Source organism: Pristiophorus japonicus, chromosome 15 (genome assembly GCF_044704955.1).
Source record: "Pristiophorus japonicus isolate sPriJap1 chromosome 15, sPriJap1.hap1, whole genome shotgun sequence".
Classification (NCBI taxonomy): domain Eukaryota; kingdom Metazoa; phylum Chordata; class Chondrichthyes; family Pristiophoridae; genus Pristiophorus; species Pristiophorus japonicus.
In genome coordinates, this window is record NC_091991.1 from 71175144 (window position 1) to 71201945 (window position 26802).

Sequence of the window (26802 nt, forward strand, 5' to 3'; positions counted from 1 at the left end):
TAAAATTTAAAATGGAGATTCAATTACCAGTTTTTACTTCTTTCAGGATTCACTTGAAGTGCAATACAAACTAGCATAATTCTAATAATTCAAATCATCATGTTTCAGTTGAGTGAACAAAGGAACATTAATACCCAGGTATGACCATCTCTGGTGGATAACATGTCTGGAAGTTATTACCATTTGCACAGCAAAATTAGATTTATTGAGCATACAGCATATCACGCAGCATTATTCAGAGCTAATGCTAGTTTCATCTATTTATCCGTTATCATTTGAAATTAATTCACAAACCTGCCTAATAACTCCACAATTAATAACATAACACAAGGTACTTCAATAGAACTAAAAATTTGTATTGCGTAACTATAAAACTTTGAATTAACTCATGTGATACGTTATCAGATGTGAACAGATGCAAATTGTATTGGCAGTGTGGTAGAGCACACTGGCACGGTATCACAAGTGTGTTAGTAGAGGATGAGGAGATTGGGAAGAGAGAAACTGAATATTCATGAAGTCACAAGTAGTATACAGATACACAAGCTTATATCGATATAAAGCATTACATTCTCAAGAATTTTTAAAAAAGGACAGATCTGCTATAGACTAGTTTCAAAGCTTATACATAAACTTAAAAATCAAGTTAAAATCTAACGATGATGGCTTGATTGAAGTAGTGTCTCTAGATCACCCAACATTGTGAATCAAAATTCTGACCAGAGAACTCAGAACTCCCTTATCAAATCAAATGAGGGAACATAGAAATAGGAGTAGGCCATTCAGCCCCTTGAGCCTGTTCTGACATTCAATGAGATCATGGCTGATCTGTGACCTAACTTCATATACCCACCATTGCCCCATATCCCTGAATACCTTTGGTTAACAAAAAGCTAATCAATTTCCGATTTAAAATTAACTGACCTAGCATCAACTGCTGTTTGTGGAAAAGTGTTCCAAACTTTTACCACCCTTTGTGTGTAGAAGTGTTTCCTAACTTCACTTCTGAAAGGCCTGGCTCTATTTTTTTTTTTTTAAGACTAAGCCCTAGTCCTAGATTCCCCAACCAGCAGAAATAGCTTCTCTCTATCTACCTTTTCAGTTTCCTATAATATCTTGAAATCATCAATCAAATCACCCCTTAACCTTCCAAATTCCAGGAAATACAACCCTAGTTGGTGTAATCTCACCTCTTAATTTAACCCTTGGAATCCTCAAGGCCAATATATCCTTCCTACAGTGTGGTGCCCAGAACTACAGTACTCCAGGCGTGCTCTAACCAGGGCTGTAGCATAACATTCACCCTCTTGTATTTTAGTCCTCTAGATATAAAGACCAGCATTCTATTAGTTTAAAAAAAAAATTACTTTCTGTACCTGTCAGACATTTTAATGATCTATGTACATGGACCCCCAAGTCTCTTTGGACCTCCACTGTGTCTAGCTTTACCAGTACTCTGTTCTATCCTTTAGGTTCAAAAAGGATGACCTCATATTTGCCTACATTGAAATCCATTTGCCATAGTTTTGCCCATTTGCTTTATCTATTAACGTCTGTAATTTTCTGCTTCCATCTACACTTCCTATAATGGTGTCCATTTGTGTGTCATCAGCAAATTTGAATATGTGGCTTTCTATCTCATCATCTAATTTGTTAATTATTGAATAGTTGAGGCCCCAACACAGATCCTTGCAGGACACCACTAGTCACATCCTGCCAATTAGAGTATCTGCCCATTATCCCTACTCTTGGTCTCCTGCCGCTCAGCCAATTTCCTCACCAGGTCAATAACTTTCCTTCAATTCCATGAGATTCAACTTTAGCCAGTATCTCTTATGAGAAATTTTATGAAATGCTTTCTGGAAGTCTATAAGTCACATCTATAGAAATTCCCCTGGTCATCTCTTCAAAAAATTCAATCAAGTTCATCAGGTATGATCTACCAGTTATAAATCCATGCAGGCTCCTCTGATCAGCTGCAAATTTTCAAAGTATTCAGTCACTCTATCCTTAATTATAGATTCTAGTAATTTCCCAACAACAAATGTTAGGCTAAATGTAATGAAAATCTTCTATACCACAGGAATTTGTTGGATCTTGATTGCACTGGTGAAAAATAGGGACCACTTCTCCTTGTAACCTCCCTGCTCCTGCCTTGTGTAAAGGCTCAGGATCTGCACAATTGCCAAGTTATTTTTGTCCTACACTTTTTTTAATTTTAAATAAATAGAGTATATATTTTAAAACTTGTCTGTGAGGGATGCCATCATTCAAAGAATGAAAAGTCTAAAAGTAGGTCAATCATTCAAGCATCCTTTATAAACTGTCGGAACCATTCCAAGTAGTATCAATTTAGGAGGAGGAGGGGGAGGAGGAAGACCCTCGCTGCGACGTTCTATCCCCGCAGGCAAAACAAATCTGCCAACATTTCCTGGTGTTGGCCAAATTTAAACAGAAATGTCTGATCAACATGCGAGAGGCTCTTCACGTCAGATGCTGTTAATGGAGGAAACCTGACGAGAAGCGCAATAAATAGCTGTGGAACAAGTAAAATGACCTTTAACTGGGCCTCAAGTTTATTGGATGATAAAGTAGAATATATTCCATTCACATTGCTATATTCTGCAATACCAAGATCTTTCCACAAAATGAGCTTGGATATAAAAGAAAACACTGCACATCTACGCAGTGAAACGTACAACTTGTAGCAAATAGATAGTGGGAGCAGAGATTGCAGTCATTCCTAATCCAAATGAAGTATACCAGCTTGGAAAGAAATCCTAAGTGAGTCCAATAAATACTCTACCCTCATACCAAATAAAACAGGACAGGCCAACAACTAAAATCAGTAATTTTTTTAATCATGCAGGTTGGAATTAAAACACAAGATTGTCTTCCAGGTAAAAATCTTCAAATTACACATTTAAAGAGGTCTGGACAGTGGTAAGTCAATTTGGATACAACACCCATGCAGCCCGCATAAAACAAAACAAAGGTGCATGGAGTCTACTAAATCAGGTGCTTATGACTGTAATGGTGAAAATTAGGCATTAGACCCAACTCACTTGATATTGCAAAATATAATGAACCTGGCAAGGAGAACATACCTAGCCATGCAACATTCTGCAAACTTGTGCCACTCGAGATAATAAATCTGCACAATGGAAGCTTTTCTAGAATGGAGTACGGTTTCAACCACCACCCAGAGAAGACCTAGAAGCTGATGAAGAATTTCAGTGCTGGATGCAGAATTTGATTCCTGCAGGTCCCACCTGTGTGGTAGTGAAATATCGGCTCTGTCTTTGGCAAGATCACCACGAGCTTTAGCTGACGAGGTGATAGAAGAAAGGGAACAAATGCATATAAAATCCAGAGATGATGATTCTCTGGGAATGCAAATAGATCAATCTGCAGTTTCATTTGCAGATAATTCCATAAATCACCCGAGAATGGATCTTCTACTTGGATGTCAGGACAATAGGGCAAGTGAAAGCATTGTCCTGACTTGTTCACTACCATCAAGAACTAAGCGAGATATGACTTATGACTGGCAGTTTTTGCCTATTGAAAGATTTGAAGATCGGACTTTACTTGGGATAATGGAACCCCAAAAGGAAATGCACCAAACCCCTCTGCCAGCTGGGAGTAAAAGTCGCTGTAAACCCAGCACCAATTTCTGTAATACTGTTCTTGGACAGATCGTCATCTCAACAATATCTTCTTCCATACAGAAAAGCGGAATCAGTCAAATTAGTAGCATACTAAAGGACAGAATTCACTTATGCCAAAATTGTAACAGTTCTTGTGAGGATACGTCTTCAACACATTGTAATACAGAATTCTCAAAAAGATCTTCTGCAAAGAGAATTAGGTTTCTAAAGAAGTGGTGCAGTACCCATTAAACTGGGTAAGCAGGTGGTACTCTGAATTGCTGGGGGTGGGAAGAAGAATCAAATAATCAAAACAAGGAAACTACAAAAGGACTTACGAAAATTACAAAACCCACATCAAATCTGAACCAATTAGGCCGATAGCTAAATCTGTTTTGCATAGGGTTGAAATCCATATTGTACATCAGTGTAACCAAAGCAACAATATACAAATAATAAAATAGACTTTCTAAAAGAACACATGGAAGATAATGACACAAAATAAAATGGACTTGGATAAAACCAGTCAGAGTAACTAGTATGTGGTCAAGCTAATTATTATGTAATTGGGAAAAGAAATCCCAAGATTTATCATCAAGTATTTTCAGGACAGGAAGCAGGAATCTTCCAAATGAAATCCAGCTGTTAGTGCATTCTTTTCACACACACACACACTTCATGTTATGTTTTGATCTAAGCAAAGTTTATAAAAAGGAAATTGCATGCAGGCACACATTTTTGGCCAAACACCTACCAAACCACTGTGGTGAACCTATAGAAGCAAAAAAGGGAAAAATATGCAACTTATTTTGTGCTAAGAACCACTATTGATAAATATTCAAAGGGACACTAAAGAGTTAGTGGGACTAAAAATGAAAAAGGCCCAGATGTATGCATTCCAGAATACTGAAGGGAACTGAAGAGAGCTGAAGCACAGCATTCATTTCCAACATTCCTCAGAAAAAGAGGAATTATGCCAAAGGACTGGAGAGTGGCAACTGTTACTATCTTGCTGAAAAAGGATAAGCCAGAAAATTAGAAGTCAAGTAGTTTTACCTCACTTGAAAGTCAAATTCTAGATTTGGCTAGTGTGTGACCTAGGGATCTGTATTGAGATCTCTCTTGTTTTCGGTTTACATAATGGATATGGACATAGGCACAGAGTTGGCTAATGATACCAAATTAGGGGGCATGGCAATTTGTGAGGAAAACAAATGGAATGGAGGAGTGGGCAGATAAGGAGCAGATACAGCTCAATGTAGAGAAATATGAAGTCGTGTATTTTTTAGAAAAACAGTGAAAGGAAACATACACCAACCGTGGAGAGATCTAGGGCTGCAGATATGTTGAACTTTAAAAGTCAGGTGTACTAGTAGAAAAGATCATGAAAAGGTGAGATTTATACAAAGGGGCACTGAATACAAAAGCAAGAAAGTGAAACTAAATTGATACATGACATTTGTTAGGCATAAACAAGAACATTTGGATTAATTCCATGCTCCAAGTAGAAAAACCCACCTTGAAGGGAGCGTGGATCGGAGCCAGAACATTGTAGCCCCAATTCTCCAACCCATGCTTGCATGGCTCATCACAGGGAGGACATAATTCCCCCGTGCGCAGTTCTGGGCACTCTGTTTATAGGAAGGATATTACAACAATGGAAAAGCTACAACAAAAATTGATCAAAATGAAGAAAGGTGTAAAAAAAGTGGGTCTTTTCTGGAAGAATTTAATGCACAATTCAAAATTGAGGGGTAGTGACAGATTATTTCCACGGGGTGGCAAATCAGTAACCAGGGGTTCAGACTCAGTATCAAAAGAAGAGTGAAGGGGCTAGTTCGAACAATTCTTTTCCCACACAGAATTAAAGACAAGGCTAGAAAAAAAATTATTGTGCAGAAAGTGACTGATTGTGACCGAATATTCAACAAACAACTGTTGAAGCATAGATTCTTCAAAAAAGGAATTAGATAATCGCTTGGGGGGGAAAAAAAAAATATTAAAGGGTGTGAGGAACGAACAGGACAGTTTAATTAAACTAAGCAGCTCATATGGAGAAAAATAAATGGTGCAGGCAATGAGATAAATAGCCCGTTTGTATCACAACATAGGATTCTATTACAAGAAGATAGACTGGGATAAAAGGTAACATGGGGCCAAAGTGAGAAATGCTTTTTGGAATACATCCAAGATTGCCTCCTATATCAGTATGTTTCTATCGGCCAAGGAAAGAACCATTGCTTAATTTAATTATGGGAAATGAGGAGGTAGCAAGTAACTAATGCAAGAGTAGAACAATTGGGAAATAGCAATAACAACATTGCTAAATTCAAGTCAAGAATAGAAAGGATATGAAGAATCAACAGTAAGGGTGCTAGACTGGAAGAATGCAAAGTTTAGTGAGATAAAGAGGGTCTGGCTTATGCTAACTTTTCCACCCAATTAGCTTAAAGGTCAATAAAGAGGAATCTTAATCTGAGCTACAGTACAAAATAGATACATTACTACAAGGCAAAATTGGGGGGGGGAGGAGAAAGAGAGGTAAAGTGAATAGATTGCAGACAGAGATTAAAACTAAGCAGAAACTTAAAATGCATTGGTAAAACTATGGTTCACAATCTATTAAAAAATCTTATGCCTGTCAACTGTTTCTGTTATAACTTCCCTTGTCCACATTTAGAATGGAAACTGCACTTGTGTACACTGGTCAGCCATAATTGCACACTCCCTTTGTTGATGATGCTGCAGCACCATCACAGGTGAGAGGGTGTAATTACAACATGACAAATTTATATAGGCAGTTTCCATTATATGAAGTTATATAATGCAAATAGAAATTCAAGGACAGAATTTACGACTCTAAAATGGGATAATCATCTACACGCCCTAATCCAATTACCCTCAAAGATTGCACTTGGTGTTGACTCCTCACATGCAATGCCATAGGAGATGGACTAGTACTAAAGAAAAATTAATAGGTTAAAAAAGAAATTGAGAGAATATAAAAGGAAATAGTACAGCTTTTATAAACATATTAAAAGTAAAAGAAAGGTGAGGATTACTTGCAGATGAAAGTGGAAATCTATTTGTGGAAGATTTATTTTTAGAAAAGATAGTGGAACAATCAGATTATTGCAGAAAATGAATTGGTTCAATAATACTCAATGGGCCTTGATGGCATGAATCATGAAAGGGAAATCATGTTTAACTAATTTACTGGAATTCTTTGATATCACGAGCATGGTGGATAGAGGTGTACCGATGGATGTGGTGTATTTAGATTTCCAAAAGGCATTCGATAAGGTGCCACACAAAAGGTTACTGCAGAAGATAAAGGTACGCGGAGTCAGAGGAAATGTATTAGCATGGATAGAGAATTGGCTGGCTAACAGAAAGCAGAGAGTCAGAATAAATGGGTCCTTTTCGGGTTGGAAATCGGTGGTTAGTGGTGTGCCACAGGGATCGGTACTGGGACCACAACTGTTTACAATATACATAGAGGAGACAGAGTGTAGTGCAACAAAATTTGCAGATGACACAAAGATTAGTGGGAAAGTGGGTTGTGCAGAGGACAGAGAGAGGCTGCAAAGCGATTTAGATAGGTTAAGCGAATGGGCTAAGGTTTGGCAGATGGAATACAATGTCGGAAAATGTGAGGTCATCCACCTTGGGGGAAAAACAACAGTAAAAGGGATTATTATTTGAATGGGGAGAAATTACAACATGCTGCAGTGCAGAGGGACCTGGGGGCCCTTGTGCATGAATCCCTAAAAGTTAGTTTGTAGGTGCAACAGGTAATGAGGAAGGCAAATGGAATGTTGACCTTCATTGCGAGAGGGATGGAGTACTAAAGCAGGGAGGTCCTTCTGCAACTGTATAGGGTATTGGTGAGGCCACACCTGGAGTACTGCATGCAGTTTTGGTCACCTTACTTAAGGAAGGATGTACTAGCTTTGGAGTGGGTACAGAGACGATTCACTTGGCTGATTCCGGAGATGAGGGGTTACCTTATGATGATAGATTGAGTAGACTGGGTCTTTACTCATTGGGAGTTCAGAAGGATGAGGGATGATCTTATAGAAACATTTAAAATAATGAAAGGGATAGACAAGATAGAGGCAGAGAGGTTGTTTCCACTGGTCGGGGAGACTAGAACTAGGGGGCACAGCCTCAAAATACGGGGGAGCCAATTTAAAACCGAGTTGAGAAGGAATTTCTTCTCCCAGAGGGTTGTGAATCTGTGGAATTCTCTGCCCAAGGAAGCAGTTGAGGCTAGCTCATTGAATGTATTCAAATCACAGATAGATAGATTTTTAACCAATAAGGGAATTAAGGGTTACGGGGAGCAGGCGGGTAAGTGGAGCTGAGTCCACGACCAGATCAGCCATGATCTTGTTGAATGGCGGAGCAGGCTCGAGGGGCTAGATGGCCTACTCCTGTTCCTAATTCTTATGTTCTTATGTTCCAGTCAGAGAGGACATTAACAGAGGCTCGGACCACAGTATTTCCATCCTTACATATGCAAATTATGCTCGGGGCCTGGAGGGTAGTCAATACAACATGTGTAAAAACAGATAAATCAGGTTACTATAGACCAACTAATTTAACATCAGTTGGGGGAAAACTTCAAGATATAGTTAGTGAGCATTTAAAAGTGCAATCAAGGACAGCAAGAGATACATATATTATTTTTTAAAGTTTTGTTGTTAAATGACTGAGGTTAATGAAGTCAAGGTCATGTATAGAATTTGCATAAGCCATTTGCAACTCCTCAGATAATGAAGCCGTCCGTACCTGTATACAGCGAGACTTGGACAACATTCAAGTTTGGGATGATAAATGGCATGTGCCAGGCAATGACTATCTCAACAAGAGAATCTAACCACCTTCCCTTGATATTCAACAGCATTACCACCAAATCCTGCCCCATCATCATCATAGGCAGTCCCTCGAAATAGAGGAAGACTCACTTCCACTCTAAAAATATATGAGTTCTCAGGTGACTATAGAGTTCAATACAGGAATTACAGTCTGTCACAGGTGAGGCAGACAGTCGTTGGAGGAAAGGATGGATGGGGAGTCTGGTTTGCCGCACGTTCCTTCGGCTGCCTGCGCTCGTTTTCTGCATGCTATTGACGACGAGACTTGAGGTGCTCAGCGCCCTCCTGGATGTTCTTCCTCCAGTTAGGCAGTCTTTGGTCAGGGACTCCCAGGTGCCGGTGGGGATGTTGCACTTTATCAAGGAGGCTTTGAGGGTGTCCTTGAAACCTTTCCTCGGTCCACCTGGGGCTCGCTTGCTGTGTAGGAGTTCCAATAGAGCGCTTACTTTGCGAATCTTGTGTCGGGTATGCGAACAATGTGGCCCGCCCAACGGAGCTGGTCAAGTGTGGTCAGTGCGTCGATGCTGGGGATGTTGGCCTGATTGAGAACACTGATGGTAATGCATCTATCCTCCCAGGGGATTTGCAGGATCTTGCAGAGACATTGTTGGTGGTATTTCTCCAGCAATTTGGTGTGTCTACTGTATATGGTCTCAGCCATACAGGAGAGTGGGTATCACTACAGCCCTGTAGACCATAAGCTTGGTGGCAGTTTTGAGGGCCTGATCTTCAAACACTCTCTTCCTCAGGTGACCGAAGGCTGCGCTGGCACACTGGAGGCGGTGTTGAACCTGGTCGTCAATGTCTGCCCTTGCTGATAATAGGCTCCCAAGGTATGAGAAGTGGTCCACGTTGTCCAAGGATGCACCGTGGATCTTGATGACTGGGTGGGGGGGGGGGCGGGGGCTGTACTGTGTGGCGGGGTCAGGTTGGTGGAGGACCTTTGTCTTACAGATGTTTAGGTGTAAGGCCCAAACTTTCGTATGCTTCAGTGAAGATGTTGATGATGGTTTGGAGTTCAGCCTCCGAATGTGCGCAGACGCAAGCGTCGCCCACGTACTGCAGTTCGACGACAGAGGATGGGACGGTCTTGGATTTAGCCTGGAGGTGCCCTATCAACATCCTGGGGGTCACCATTGACCAGAAACTTAACTGGACCAGCCACACAAATACTGTGGCAACAAGAACAGGTCAAAGGCTGGGTATTCTGTGGCAAGTGACGAGGCACAAGTCAGGAGTGTGATGGAATACTCTCCACTTGCCTGGATGAGTGCAACTCCACAAACACTCAAGAAGCTTTACACTATCCATGACAAAGCAGCCCGCTTGATTGGCACCCCATCCAACACCTTAAACATTCATTCCCTCCACCACAGGTGCACCGTAGCTGCAGTGTGTACCATCTACAAGATGCACTGCAGCAACTCGCCAAGGCTTATTTGACAGCACCTTTCAAACCAGTGACCTCTACCACGTAGAAGGACAAGGGCAGCAGGCGCATGGGAACACCATCACCTGGAAGACCCCTTGAAGTCTCACATCATCCCGACTTGGAAATATATCGCCATTCCTTCATCGTCACTGGGTCAAAATCCTGGAACTCCGTCCCCAACAGCATTGTGGGAGTACCGAGACACACACAGACTGCAGCGGTTCAAGGCGGCGGCTCAGCACCATCTCAAGGGCAATTATGGATGGATAATAAATGCTAGCCTTACCAACGATGCCCACATCCCATGAACAAATTAAAAAAGGTATCTCACAAAAGGCTGTTACAAACATTTGAATGTACAGTTGATTAGCCTTGACGTTACACATGGTTAATCAGGACCAATTTAGATTTTTCAAGTTAGACAGGGTTAGAGAGTAAGTGAGGGAAAGAAAAAAGGAGAAAAGGGAGGAGGAGAAGGAGAAGACTGGAGAGGAAGAGAAAAGGAAGGTAAAGGCAGAAAGGAAAGCGCAGAGGAAAGGGTGAATTTGAACAGCTAATGCAGTCTGTGGTGAAAGTATGAAAATTTGAGGCAGCAGTGGAGGGGAAGCGGTGGTGTGGTTGTGGATAAAAAAAAATGAATAGAATCCATGTCTTGCTGCTCAATCACATTACATTATATAGAGATGCGGGGGGGGGGGGGGGGCGGGGTGGGGTGGAGGAGGAGGAGGAGGAGAAATTTAGCTGCCATGATTGAAAGTTAGTTGACAGACAGGAGACAAAGACATTTGGGTGGATGTTGTGTCTCAGATTGCAGAAGGATTGGAAGTGGCGTATGCCAGGAATCATTGCACGTATGTACTCAGCAATTTGGACTTCCAATGCTCTCCTGGTCAGCTTTCCACCTTGCATCGTAAACTTGAGCTCACCCGAAGCTCTGCTATCCATATCCTAACTTGTACCAAATCGCATTCACCCATTACCCCAGTGCTCACTGACCTAGATTGATTCCAGGTCAAGCAACATCTTGATTTTCAAATCCCTCCCTATATCTGTAACCTCCTCTAGCCCTACAACTCTGATCTTTGTGCTCTTCCAATTCTGGCCTCTTGCGCATCCCCGATTTTAAAATCGCTCCACCATTGGCAACTGTGCTTTCATTTTTCCATCACTTTCTCTCCTCTTTTAAGGCACTCCTTAAAACCTACCTCTGACCAAACTTTTGGTCACCTGTCCTAATCTCATGTGTCTTGTCAAATTAAACACAGAATTTTTAAGCACACTCCTGTGAAACGCCTTTGCTTGCTTTACACATTAACAGTGCAATATAAACACATTGTGCATAGGTAACAATTTTGAAATTTGCTGATGATGCGCAAGTAGGGAATTTAGCAAATAGTGAGGATAACTAAGAACATCCAAGAAGGAAGGCAGAAGGGTTAATGAGATGGGACAGGCAGGTGGCAGAGGCAATTTACATTTGAGAAAGCAATACATTTTGGATGGGAAACAAAGAACTGGAGTTTAAAATTCAAAGGAAAGCCACTGAAGTGCAGATGTGCAAAAAGATCAAATTGCTCAAATACAACATTCAAGTGTTAGTGCAAATAGATAAAGCCATAAGAAGTTCTGAGTTTTATAATGAACAGAGGCACAGAGTACAAGAGCAGAGATAATGATAAGATTTACACAAAGCAATTGTTTGGCCACAGTTGGAGTACTGTGTGCATTTCTGGACATATAAAAAAGGATATTAGTGATTAACTGTACGGGGTAGATTCACCAGGGATGGGAATCTAATTATTAGGAGCAACTGGAGATACTAGATTATTTCTACTGGAGCGGAGAACACTAAAGGGACTTAATATTATGAAGGGTTTTGATAGGGTGAATAGGGAAAGACAACTTGGGGAGTCATAGAAAATTATGACACAGAAGGAGGCCATTCGACCCATCATGTCTGTGCCAGTTGAAAAAGAGTTACCTAGCCTAATCCCACCTTCCAGCACTAGATCCGTAGCTCTGTAGGTCACTGCTCCAAGTACACATCCAAGTACCTTTTAAATGTAATGAGAGTGTCTGCCTCTACCACCCTTTAAGACAGTGAAATATGGAATGCCTCACAAGTGGGCATTGAGGCAGAGAATGTAACAATTTAAAAGGAAATTGGACAATATTTAAAAGGAAGAACATAAAAAGGATTTAGGAATGGGGTAGGAAAAAAATAGAAGCAGCTCCAAGATAGAACTGGCATTGGCAGAATCGACTGAATGTTCAATACAAATGTCTGACCTAATGGCATAATTTAAAATTCTGTTGAAAATTTAGCTTCAAGTTTGAAATACTGAATTTACGAGGTATGAGTGATGCAATGGAGTGAACACTAGCCTTTCCTTTCTAGGAGCGGAGATCAAATTGGTTTGTTGATTTAAAAGCATCATCTCTTTGCAGCCTGTAAGTATCTTATGTGAAATGAACGTGGGTGGCTTCAATCCAACTCCTTGAGGCCATGGCCCACAATAGCCCTCACTTTGCAATCTCATTCAGAGGCCGCAGGAAGGCCACTGTAGGAAATGAAAGAATATTACACGTGTTGTTTATATTTGCTTGTTCACAGTTTAAAACTAAAATGAGATCTGATGTGATACTTTATCTTGGAGGCATGAGACACTAGTAGCTAAAGCAATTACTAGCAAGGTAACTCAGTTTGTTATCCAGGATACAGTACTGATAGATTATAAAGCCTAAAGCTAGTGAAGACAATTGCCAAGGTATTGGGATTTGGGACACACCTACAAGAGGCAAAACAGTAAAAAAAATAATTGAGAGCAAGAAGTGTAGAAAAAAACCCACCCAAAATGTAACATTAAGATTGAGATGAAGTGCAACAAAATCAATGTGTCACACATAGATCAGAAAATAACCAAGAGGGAGGAGGCTAGGATGGAACTGCAAGCTGAACATTTTTTTTTATAAGAAAGATAAAGATCACACTATGGTATAAAATCTAATCCAATGATTTCCACCATAAAAAGTGAAATTTCAGTCAAAGAACAGTACTAAATCACTGTTATAGGTTTCCACATTGAAACAGGTCAACAAACTTTGGTCCTGAAAATACAGTTCAATATGGTAGTTAACTTACCCTGTCTTCGCAACTCATTTTTCACAGCTTCAACGCCTCCCTTTTTCTCTATAAAATCATATATAATTTTTGATGTTTCTTTGTCCTTCAGCTGTGACTCAGAAATACCACACATGTCAAACAGATGTTTTAATTCAGGATCCAGATTATTCAGCTGTAAATAAAATCAACATGGATATTTATCAATAAAATTTGATTCAGCAGAAATAGAGAATACAAATTAAAATGAGTTATACTGCACTTCACCATATGTGGCCCCTATTCTCATCCTACACCGTTGTTTTATTTTACATTCATCAAGTATGCAACAATACTAGAATGGGATACTTTATATTGTCAGCACATCCACTGCAGGACCTATCCATGAAGCGCATTGCTCAGTGATGAGGACTGTGTAATGCAGTCGTTCACCTGCAAGACTCGTGTTCAAATCCAGCCTTCACTGAGACATGAAAAGTCTCCTTGCTCAGCTAGCTGCAAGGAGCTTCAGTTAAATTAGACAGCATCAATCCATTCCAAGCAAGCATCACAACTTGCATCTGCCTACAATCTATACTATGGAAAGGCCCACAGGAACCACATATATTGGAAGTGAATTATAATGCTGCAGTACAGGTGATCTGAACTTGGGGTTTTAAACTGATTAAGCAAAGTAGTTTTACTCTGCATCGGACGGATGACCAATAAGTACTGACAAGCAACAATTTTTCATTATTGATGGATATTCATTTACAAATACAACCCCTTTTCATCACTCTAGTTGTCTCGGTTTGCTGTTTTGACATTATAGGGGAGTTTCGTCCAGTAACAACTTTACATTTGGACACAAAAACAGAGGCGTCTGCTTAGTACATGCTGCCAAAGAAATTAATGTGCTTAAGCAACTTATTTCAAAGTACAAAGAGGTGTAATAGGTGCACATGGTTTCATCTTGCAAGTATCAATTCCTTCATTTTCTGTAAAATAAAAATACACCGGAACTGCTACCTAGATTATTTTTAAGCTGTTCAATTCCAATCAAAAACTTGATCACATGCAAAAATCTGTTTCAATGCTAGTGTGCCTGTAACCAATATCAAACCTCAGCCAAAAGGCCAACATGGATCTTTTTGAATGACATTAATGGTGATTCTACAATTCCAACAGGGAGCAGGTCATGAGGGGGCTGATTTTTACAATCCACTTTCCCCATGAGCACAGAATCATGGAGTCATAGCGATAAAGTCCAGGCATAGCCTACCTATGAACACACTTGCAAACAGGCCACAAAGCAAATATGCCTATTTAAAAGCGAAACAGTTTGTATCCAAGGTTATGAAAATAAGTCTCCATTATCTAGATATGTGAAGGCTTGTGAATGTTTAAAAAAAAAAAATCCACTGACGATCTCAAAATGGACCATTTTACTTACATCAAAACCCGTATTTGGGTCCCAGCCAACATGCCCTATATGCCTGCAATTAGAACAGATATAAATTTACAATAAGAATGCAAGAAGTCTTTTAAAAAGAGGCGTTTTTAAAGCAATGTTGACACCAGGGAAATAAATACAGGTTGGGAGATAACCAATAATCTGAATTCAAAAGGAACTTTTTAAGGATAATTTCTTCTCTCTAATTTGCCCCCCATTCCTTAGCTCAAGGATTAAAGTCAATTGTAGAAGACTTTATGAGATAGGCAATTTGGTTAGTGCTGATTCGGTAAAAATCAGTAATAAATAGTTTGAACCACCCTTATCCAGAACTCGTTTATCCAGAACCACCCCACGTCCAGAACCATTCCCGACTACCGGGTGGCACATGTGCAGAACTCCAAAATTAGCAAATTGAAGTCCTTCCCCCCGCCCCCATAATCTCTATGCCGCATTTAACGTGACCACCCCTAGTCCGGAAAATCACTTATCCAGAACAGGTCAGGCCCCGAGGGTTCTGGATAAGGGAGGTTCAACCTGTATATGAATTTTTTTCAATTGTAAGAATATTCTTTCATGTTGCTATCAATCACAGCAGTCAGACTTCATTAGTATAAATTCATGACCAACTAAATATTTTTTTCCTAAGTTTAACACATTGAAGTTTCAATTTTGACTGGTGGTACCAATGCTCGTGTTTGTGAAAAAAAATCAAATAACTTGCAAATATCAAGAATGTTACTTTTACCTTGGTCAAATGGCTGATGAAAATAGTAACAAACTTGTCATTAATACATTTCTCAGCCTTTAATTACGGAAGTAAAGCCATGCAATTATTATTTTGCGAATGAATTAAATGGGTTACACAAAGAGTTAATTTTTAGTGCGAGTTCCATCAAAAGCAATTAAGTAACTTTAGTTCATGAAATAAGTTTCCATCAGCTACCACATATGCTTTCAAAACATGTACTAAATATATATTGCAGATGACACAATTTTGGTGGTCTCAGCCATTATGCGGGTAAACAGCAGTCAGAATTGCACATACAACCTGACAATCATAAACCACATATGGAATAAAGTGTTTTCTGTACACCATTTACTACTTTATCATACAATTCATTTCAACATCCCTCCTTTTTAAAAAAAATATAAAATGACACATGAATAAGTTTAGGTTACAGATGACTCGTAATGATGGGAAAATACCACCAGTGAAGCATGTGGAGGTATACACAAAAATGGTACTAAATGGCAAGAACTCAAGCTCATTGTGTATGCACCATATTTTGTATGCTGACACAGATAGAGAATGTTGCATTTGCAGAGCACAGAGATCATCAATTTTTATTGGAAACAATTTATATTGTAATTGTTTTGCACATGCACTTACTTACATTTGCTGTTGACAATTGGAGCAAAAATTTAGACATGGTATTCACTGGAGCTTTGAAAAAGGAAAGCCATCCACAAGAATGCAGTTACAACTTGCATGCTGACCATAGGATTTTAAATGTTAGAACTGCACCTTCACCCATTGTTCTTTATTACCAATGAGATATTTACATATATTTAATTTACAAAAGTGGTGCTGAAAACATTTTGCAAATCAAAAATCTGAGGTAAGAATGGAGAAGCTTACAATTCAAACAGCTAAGAGCATGAATAAGCCAAGCAGAGTTCTTTGCTGTTTTGCCGTTTCACGCGTCTGAAATCCTAAGCCAGCAAAACAACTATAGTTTATCCTGATTAGGCATCATTCTACATAGAATCATTAAAAAAAAATTGAGACCTACATGCAGAAAGAATTTTTAAGAAAGTCATTTAAGTACTGAACGATCAAGAACGCTTACTGGAAGTTACTTGGTGTGCCAATGTCCGCCTTAGTCAATTTCTTCTTTTTACCTTTTACTTTCTTCTTATCTTTGGCATATACAAAGTTGTTAACTTGAACTTGTGCATTATATCGAACATTGGTAATTTCTGGATTCTTTATGTCAACTGTAGCCATAGGAAGAGATGGTCCTAAGAAGAAAAACATAAAATTAATCATCGGCTTTGCAGCTTACTGGTTCCCACCTTCATACTTCCTTCTTCAGCCAACAGTGGATAACAACTTGTATTTGTACAGCACCTTTAATGAAATGAAACGTCCCAAGGCGCATCACAGCAGTATCGAGACAAAAAAATTGACACCGAATCGTACAAGGAGAGATTAGGACAGAGTCAAAGAGGTAGGTTTTAAGGAGCGTCGAGGGAGGAAAGAGAAGTAGAGAAGCGGAGAGGTTTAGGCAGGGAATCAGAGAGCTTAGGGCCTAGACAACAGAAGGTATGGCCACCAATGGTTGAGCGATTATAATCAGGGACTTGGCTCGAGTTTCGGACACAGGCAGCCGAGCTTTGGATCACTTCTAGTTTACGTAGGGTAGAATGTGGGAGGCCAGCCAGGAGTATGTTGGAATAGTTGGATGGGAGAAAAAGGGAGTAAGGACAAACTTTTCCCTATCTTCCATGCACAGTAACTTTGCTGCAGTGTATGTAAGCCTGCCGATGACGGTCTTGCAATTTCTCCTCCCCCTCCACACAGCCACAATGACATTTAGCAGCTTGGCGGAGAGTCAAGAAACTCAGAACATTTAAGTATTGCACTTGCATCCTCCAAGATAAGACAGCTTCAATAACAAGGTAGTTTATATTTGGGTCTACCAAAGATTAAAGAATAATCTTATGATTTCTAGTTATTGAAGTTACTACAGAGAACAGCTTTAAGATTTTAAAAAAAGCTCCAACCTTTCAGCTCCTCCAGAACAACTTAGTTGAATACTGAAATTACATCTAAAGTCTAAGAATAATTTTTTTTTCATTTTGTATAACTATTAAACTCACTGCACAAGAGATCATACAACAAAAAAACTACAACTTGCTCTTAAGTTTTGGAACAATCAGTACATTTTGGGAGTGTAGAAAAGAAAAAAGGATGGTCTGGAGCTCTAGTTCATAAAAAGTCAATAATGAATTGGACAAGAAAAAAAAAATTGTATTTCAATTACAATTTAATACATTCAGAAAATACACAGGTGACCAAATAATTCAAAATGGAAAAGCAAAAAGCAAACCTCTGCACAAGATAACCTCCTAGAATTAAGTCTTAAGGCAGCATTGAACAATGAATGGTCACATGAAAAGGGACCTGCAGACTTAGAGCACCACAAACATTTTGTGCAAAAGCTTTATTAGTGGATGTCTTGTAGAAGCTAAATGAAGTTATTTACCCTGATATAACAGTTATGACATTTCAATGACTAGGCCGACAACCAGAATGACCAAGTATTGATGCAATAATTAACTCAACTGTCTTTGCAGATTGCTCCTGCAAGGTAGTGGGATACAATCTTTGCTTATTATCAGTGAGTTTCTGGAGAGCCAAACAGACCACAAGGATATCTATCCCACCTAAATGTTGAGCCGGGAGTATAATCTGACAAGCCAAATATCAGCATTGCAATGGGAGAGAATAAATTCCCTCCCCACTCCAATTTGTTGAAGTTGTAGGCAATTATATCATTAGTCAACACACATACTGGCTTCTTTTTCTGATGTATGCTCCGCTGAGGGGGAAATCCCGTTCAGCAAGGGATTAGAAACATAGAAATTTACAGCACGGAAGGAGGCCATTTTGGCCCATCTTGTTCATGCCAGCCTAATGCCACTTTCCATCTCTTGGTCAGTAGCCTTGTAGATTACAGCACTTTATAAAAAAAATACTTGGATGAGCACTTAATGTGGTGAGGGTTTCTGCCTCTGCCATCCTTTCAGGCAGTGAGTTACACACCCCCAACACCCTCTGAGTGAAGACATTTCCCCTCATATCACCCCCCCAATTACATTAAATCTATGTCCCCTGGTTGTTGACCTCTCTGCCAAGGTAAACAGGTCCTTCCTATCCACCCTATCCAGGCCCCTCAGTTTTATACACCTCAATTAAGTCTCCCTCCAGCTTTCACTGTTCCAAAGGAAACAGACCCAGCATCTCCAATCTTTCCTCATAGCCAAAATTTTCCAGTCCAGGAAACACTCTTCTAAATCTCCTCTGCACTCTTTCCAGTGCAATCACATCTTTCCTGTAATGTGGTGACCAGAATAGTACTCCAGCTGCGGCCTAACCAGTGTTTTATACAGTTCAACCATAACCTCCTTGCTCTTTTATTCCATGCCTCCGTCTAAAAGGCAAGTATTCCATTTGCCTTGTTAACTACCTTATTTACCTGGCCTGCTACCTTCAGGGATCTGTGGACATGCACTTCAAGGTCCCTTTGTTCCTCTACACTTTTCAGTGTTGCACTATTTAATGTGTATTCCCTTGCCTTGTTAGCCCTCCCCAAATGAATTACCTCACACTTATCCGAATTGAATTCCATTTGCCACTGTTCTACCCACCTGACCAGTTGATTGCTATCTTCCTGCAGTCCGCAGCTTTCTTCTTCATTATCAACCAGACAGCCAATGTTAGTGTCATCTGCAAACTTCTTAATCATATTCCATACATTCAAGTCCAAGTCATTGATATATACCACAAAAAGCAAGGGACCTAGCACTGAGTCCTGTGGAACCCCACTGGATACAGCCTTCCAGTCACAAAAGCACCCATCAACCATCACCCTTTTGCTTCCTGCCTCAGCCAATTTTGGATCCAACTTGCCACTTGATTCTGGATCCCATGGTAACTTTTACTTTTGTGACCAGTCTGCCATGTGGGACCTTATCAAAAGCTGTGTTAAAATCCATATACACGACATCATGCACACCGCCGTCATCGACCCTCCTGGTTAACGCCTCGAAAAATTCAATTAAGTTAGTCAGACATGACCTTCCCGTAACAAATCCTTGCTGACTGTCCTTGATTAATCCAGGTCTTTCCAAAATAAGGATTTATCCTGTCCCTCAGGATTTTTTACAATAATTTTCCCACGACTGAGGTTAGGCTGACAGGCCTGTAATTACTCGGTCTAACCCTTTCTCCCTTTTTGAACAAAGATACAACATTAGCAGTCCCCTGGCACCACAGCTGTAGCCAGAGAGGACTGGAAAATGGTCAGAACCTCTGCTATTTCCTCTCAACAGCCTGGGATACATTTCATCCATGCCTGAGAATTTATACACTTTCAAAGCTGAGAAGCCCCTTAACACTTCCCCTCTCACTATGTTTATCTCATCTAATATTTCACCGGCAACGGAGGGAAATCCTTATTAGTCAGCAAATGGTGTTATGGAAATTGAAGGCCAATAAATCCCCAGGGCCTGATAGTCTGCATCCCAGAGTACTTAAGGAAGTGGCCCTAGAAATAGTAGATGCATTGGTGGTAATTTTCCAACATTCCATGGACTCTGGATCAGTTCCTATGGATTGGAGGGTAGCTAATGTAACCCCACTTTTTAAAAAAGGGAGAGAGAAACCAGGGAATTATAGACCGGTTAGCCTGCCATTGGTAGTGGGGAAAATGCTGGAATCAATTCTAAAGATGTAATAGCAGCGCATTTGGAAAGCAGTGACAGGATCGGTCCAAGTCAGCATGGATTTATGAAAGGGAAATCATGCTTGACAAATCTTCTAGAATTTTTTGAGGATGTAACTAGTAGAGTGGATAATGGAGAACCAGTGGATGTGGTGTATTTGGACTTTCAAAAAGCTTTTGACAAGGTCCCACACAAGAGATTAGTGTGCAAAATTAAGGCACATGGGATTGGGGGTAATGTACTGACGTGGAGAGAGAACTGGTTGGCAGACAGGAAGCAAAGAATAGGAATAAACGGGTCCTTTTCAGAATGGCAGGCAGTGACTAGTGGGGTACCGCAAGGTTCAATGCTGGGATCCCAGCTATTTACAATATATATTTATGATTTAGACGAAGGAATTGAATGTAATATCTCCAAGTTTGCAGATGACACTAAGCTGGGTGGCAGTGTGAGCTGTGAGGAGGATTCCAAGAGGCTGCAGGGTGACTTGGACAGGTTAGGTGAGTGGGCAAATGCATGGCAGATGCAGTATAATGTGGATAATGTGAGGTTATCCACTTTGGTGGAGAAACAGGAAGGCAGATTATCTGAATGGTGACAGATTAGTACAAGGGGAGGTGCAACGAGACCTGGGTGTCATGGTACATCGGTCATTGAAGGTAGGCACGCAGGTACAGCAGGCAGTAAAGAAAGCAAATGGCATGCTAGCCTTCATAGCGCGGGGATTTGAGTATAGGAGCAGGGATGTCTTGCTGCAGTTGTACAGGGCCTTGGTGAGGCCACATCTTGAATATTGTGTACTGTTTTGGTCTCCTAATCTGAGGAAGGACATTCTTGCTATTGAGGGAGTGCAGCGAAGGTTCACCAGACTGATTCCCGGGGTGGCAAGAGTGACATATGAAGAAAGACGAGATCAACTAGGGTTATATTCACTGGAATTGAGAAGAATGAGAGGGGATGTCATAGAAGCATATAAAATTCTGATGGGATTGAACAGGTTAGATGAAGGAAGAATGTTCCCAATGTTGGGGAAGTCCAGAACTGGGGTCACAGTCTAAGGATAAAGGGGTAAGTCATATAGGACCGAGATGAGGACAAACATTTTCACTGAGAATTGTGAACCTATGGAATTCTCTACCACAGAAAGTTGTTGAGTCCAGTTTGTTGGATATATTCAAAAGGGAGTTAGATGTGGCCCTTACAGCTAAAGGGATCAGGGCGTATGGAGAGAAGGCAGGAGTGGGGTACTGAAGTTTCATGATCAGCCATGATCATACTGAATGGTGGTGCAGGCTCGAAAGGCCAAATGGTCTGCTCCTGCACCTATTTTCTATGTTTATATGTTTCACACTCCTCCCTTCATTGCAAAGTCTGCATCGTTCTTCTCGTTTGTGAAAACAGATGCAAAGTATTCATTAAGAATCATACCCACGTCTTCTGCCTCCATACACAGATTTCCTTTATGGCCTCTAATAGGCCCCACTCTTTCTCTAGTTATCCTCTTGCTCTTAAATGGGCCTGAAATTCGGGTTGGAGGCTTCCTTCAGCCGAATGCCTCCGACCCGAGAATTTTTAACGAAATTACCTGGTGGTCCCAGAGGTGCCTGCGATTCCTGTGCAAGGCGTTCTCTTCCTGCGCTTCAGAGCCCGCCCCCGTCCTCTAGGTTCGACGTAGAAGGTGCAGTCACGTGTGACTGCACAACCAATCAGGTACAGTATTCGCATTAATAGCAATAAGAACTCCGTATCTACGAGTTCTTATGCTATATATGAGAAAAAAAAACCTCACTTAAATAAAATTAAAGTTCATTAAATGTTTAAGAAAAAAATATATATATCTTTGGATTTTTTTTCCCTCATCAGTCATTGAAGGTAGGCACGCAGGTACAGCAGGCAGTAAAGAAAGCAAATGGCATGCTGGCCTTCATAGCGAGGGGATTTGAGTATAGGAGCAGGGATGTCTTGCTGCAGTTGTACAGGGCCTTGGATAGGGTTTAAAATAAACTCACCTCAGTGGACAGGGTTTTTAAACATTAAAATGTGTGTTTAATTTTTATTTATGTTTTAAAACTCTTACGCTGGTAAAAGTAGGCTATACGCCTGCTTTTACCAGGCGCAAGAGTTTTAAGGATATTCACTGGGAAAGAATTGGGCTGCTGGGATGCGGAGGAACTGCCAAAACTTGACAGATCCGAAAGCTGGTTTTCGGCGCATGCTCATTGCGCGCCAAAAACCGGCTTTTGCGGGGACCTGGTGAGGCCGGAATTTTAGCCCCATTGTAATTATAAAATATCTTTGGGTTTTCCCCGATTTTAGTTGCCAACATTCTTTCATGCTCTCTCTTTGCTTTCCCGATATCTTTTTTAATTGCACCCCTGTACTTCTTGTACTCCTCTTGAGTTTCTGCAGTGTTGAGTTCTTGGTATCTGTCATTAGCTTCCCTTTATCTTGCCCTGTATGTCCCTTGACATCCACGGGCTCTAGATTTGTTGGTCCCACCCTTTTTATTTTTTTATAAAAGGGAACATACTTGCTCTGTACCCTCAGGATCACCTCCTTGAATGCCTCCCACAAATTAAGGAATGCAACCCATGTTTCCTGTTTTACACCAAGCCAAGTTTCAAACTCCACACTCTTGTTGCCTCCATGACTGCCCATTTACATTTATTACAGCTTCATTCATTTCTATTTTTATTTCATCCCAGTTGCTGCTTAAACCTTTATCCCTCATCACCTCCATGTTCAAATACTTCACATATTCCTCTCAAACTTCCCAAGTTCAACCCTGAATAGGTTACATTTTAAAAGCTCTCTTATCCTACACAAGTTCTTTTCACCATCATCCTGTACTCACCCATCTCTATTGGTTCCTTCAATGCATCAAATTCAAAGTTTTAGTTCTTGGCCCTCATCTATGGTGGCAGAGCCTTCATCAGTCTTGGCCCCATGCTCTCAAAGATTCTCCATAAACCATTCAATCTTGCTACCCATCTCACCTTCTTCAAAACTTACCTTGGCCCATACCGTCAGTCATCTCACCCAATTCTCATCCCATCACTACCCATTGTCCAGTTTCACCTCTGAAGTTCATTGGGGTTGTTTGAAAATGCAAATTGCTATTGGAATAAATGTTTTTTTTAAATAACTTGTCCTGCACAAAATTAACTTTCATTGTAGAAAATAAGTTATACAAGAATAGATTCCCTGCCATTTTCTCAGACAAATCACTGTAGCTTACCTGGTTTCTAAATTCAAATGAACTAACACACCCTTTGGGTTCAATGCACCTATCTTAGCATATGTGACAGATGGAGTGAGTGGTAAGAGTTCTGAGAAATGCTGGCCTTGTGGATGTCACTAATTACAGTTTATTCTTCAAGGATGGTGGGAATGGTGGCTGAAACACAGATTACATAGCTAATATTGTAGGATATGTTGGTTTGCTTTAATGCACGAGTGTGTAACTGGAGGAACAACAGGAGAATAATTATGGCCCTGAAATTCCGGTCAGAGGCTTCTTTCGGACGAACGTCTCCGACTGGAGAATTTTTATGAATTTACCTGGTGGTCCCGGAGGCGTCTGGGATTCCGGTGGGGAAGCCTTCTCTTCCCGCACTGCAGAGTGTGCCCCCGTCCTCCAGGTTCCAATGTAGACGGTGCAGTCACGTGTGACTGCACAACCAATCAGGTAAAGTATTCTTATTAATAGCAATTAAAACTCCATATCTACAAGTTCTCATTGCTACTAATGAGAAAAAAAACCCAAACAATAAAAAATAAAAAAAAACTCAAATTGAAATTAAAGTTAATAAATGACAGAAAAAAAATATTTTTCCGATTCAATTTTTTAAAAAAAAGTTTTGTAATTAGGGTTTAAAATAAACTCACCATAGTAAGCAGGGTTTTTAACAATAAAATGCTTTTCCCAGGCGCAAGAGTTTTCAAGACATTCGCTGGGCAAGAGATGGGCAAATACCGCAATCTCGCCCATGCGAATGTCTGGGCTGTGGAGATATGGAGGATCCGTCAGATCGGAAAAGCTAAAAAACAGCTTTCGCAATGCCTTCCCGGGTCCGTACACACTCCGTACGGACCCGGGGAGGCCAGGATTTCTGCCCCTATGTTTATGCAAGTCCTTCAGCTTCACCATGAACCATTCTCTATATTCAGGACCAGTTCAGATTGACTGAAGGGTCTAAAATGAGGAAACCCTCTAGGGGCTCATGTCTGCTCCCTCCATCCAGTTAGATGCAAACCAGGAGTGCAGAGATATAGAGATTGCAAGTTTGAAGAAAACAAACAATTGACAGCCAAGTGGCCACCCTGTATCACAGGTCATAATGCAGGTTAGTTACGTGGAAAGCTGGCTTTGTGGGTGTACTATTCCAAATTCTATGTTCGATTGCAGTTTTAAGTGGTAGTGGCAGGGGCAGAGGCGAACCATAAAACAGATGGAGGGAGGGTTAAGAATAAGTATAGTGAAGATGAAAAGCTGTCTAAAATAGTAGACCAGTTCATGTTTGATAGAATTTTGGTAACCAAATGTTTTAAGGGATATGGGGAAAAGGTGGGTATCTGGAGTTAGGTCACACATCTCATGGAATGGCAGAACAGGCTCGAAGGGCTAAATGGCCTACTCCTGTTCCTATGTCCCTATGTCCAACTGGGATACCGTAGGCAGTTAGAAGTTAAGGATCCCCAACTTCAAAAGTTGAAGTTCATATTGAGCCTCTTCAATTAAGCAGAGGCACAGTATGGCTAGCTGCAATAAAAAAAAAACACAGCACTTCAAAAAATCTATTAGGAATCAAATAAAATGGAATGGATTATTTTCCCAACATGCATTTGGAGCAGTGCAGATTTGGATCTCCAGAGGTCCAACTACATAACCAAAGAACTTTAACAATATATGGTCAGCAGTTAGTTTCTGACCTGTAAGTACAAGTTTAAGTTACAAACCTCTCTACCTCATCGCTATTATGTCTGACTACTTGAAATTCGAACAGAACCCTGAGAAATGTCACCACTTGTTTCACGGGGAATACTATTGAAATCACTAACTGATTAGAATTTGGGCGGTTCTCTGCTTGAAATGTATTCAAAAGAAATCTTCTGAAACATCTGCATCAGTACTGTATGTATACTTTAACTCTAGAGGCAAAATCAGTTTGGCAGAGAACAATCTGCCATATGTTTATATGGCAAGAACTATTAAAAGTATCAACCCAATGCACATGGCAATTTTTCTGTGCATGTTAAAACTAATGCAAAGGAAAAATGTTGAAGGACTGAATTTCCAAGATACTCAAAACTCCCTTGAACATTGAAGTTTCACAGTATGATTGACTGCGTGGCATTTCGCCAGTATTGGTGAAAAGACAAGCTACAACTGTACAAATTGCATTGAAGGCGATAGATATAAAAAGCATACCTTTTAGTTTAGATGCTCTTCTGTGCATATGGGATACAAGTAGTAGTAATGTAATTCACTATCATCCTCAAACACAGCCACACTTACTCAAGCAACTTTTTTTCCAAATCACTAACCAAGCACTTTCTTCAGCAGATACTGAAAGCGCAAATCAATAGGAGGGCAGCAGCACAAATCTCATCCAAAGTAACAACTTGGCACAAGAGAGGTGTGAAACACTTACTGGTACTAAAAACAAATTCCTCTGTAGCAGAAAATGTCCAGAATATTTTGCCACTCGATTTCTAAACAAGATGCCCACTCTTCGTAGATTGGGTCAAAAGACTTGGGAGTGCCAATGAACTACGAGGCTCACATGACTATATAAAGGTCCTTTCACTATGAATAATTATACATCAGATTATTGTTCTGCTCCAAAATGAATTTCTCTGGTCAATGTAATTACAGCGACTTATTCCATTCGAGTACTCGACTAAGTAGTTGGTATGTCATTTAGAAAAACAGTAAATCCTAGTAAATTACAAACCAGTACATTTTACGTAATCATTAATGCCCAACATAATCTTTCCTTAACCTACTATTCTGCTTTTTTGGGGAAATCTCTAGGAGTTGCAAGATCACTAAATTACATTAGATTTTAACATGTACAGGTAGATTTCCTAAGTCTGTGGTGAAGTGCTTCGCCCTCTACCTGTGCACATCAGAAAACTGCAGACAATACATTTTATATGACAGGCGAAGTCTGACACTTCAGTGCAGTTCTGAACGAGTGATCATTACACAAAGATCCCATGGCACTATGTGAAGGACAGGGAATTTTCCCAGTACCATGGCCAACATTTTCCCCTCAATCACCACCAAAAACAGATCAATTGGTCATTCATTCCTTTGTTGTGTGGGACCTCGCAGTGTGAAAATTGCCTGCCAAATTTTCCGACATAAAAACAGTAACTACACTTAAAATTGTGTTGGTATAAGATCACCAAGGTGACTGGAGATTTAAATTCTGGTTTTGAAAATGTTCGCACAAAAGAATATTGTAACAAGGAAACCGAGACACAAGAATTACCAGCAGCATAATGTTTGCCTTTCCAATCAATTCAGCATTTGCTCCTTTACACTACACTGATATCTGCATCAGCAACTATATTTCCAATGTCACTTGAATCACAAGTACCATGCACACTTTTGAAACCTGTAATTAAACAAACTGTGGCACCTCAAATAATACTATGGGTTTAATAGATGTAATACTCCCCCAGTAAATTCTGCAGCACTGCTAGCAGAAATCCTCAACTGCTGGTCATACATAAAAAAATTGCTGCCTATAATTACTTGATAG

General features: G+C 40.3%; 1 protein-coding gene across 2 annotated transcripts in view; it reads right to left on the reverse strand.

The window, feature by feature from the left end:
- Window positions 1–26802, reverse strand: part of LOC139280846 (actin nucleation-promoting factor WASL-like) — a 91024-nt gene that overhangs the window by 10609 nt on the left and 53613 nt on the right. The window contains exons 6-9 of one of the 2 annotated variants that reach the window (XM_070900593.1): window positions 16369–16540; window positions 14516–14558; window positions 13105–13258; window positions 4405–4422 (exon numbers count right to left, since the gene is read on the reverse strand). In XM_070900593.1, coding sequence (XP_070756694.1) covers window positions 4405–4422; window positions 13105–13258; window positions 14516–14558; window positions 16369–16540 — 387 coding nt within the window. The remainder of the gene's footprint in view (window positions 1–4404; window positions 4423–13104; window positions 13259–14515; window positions 14559–16368; window positions 16541–26802) is intronic. The other variant, XM_070900594.1, reaches the window with a different exon arrangement.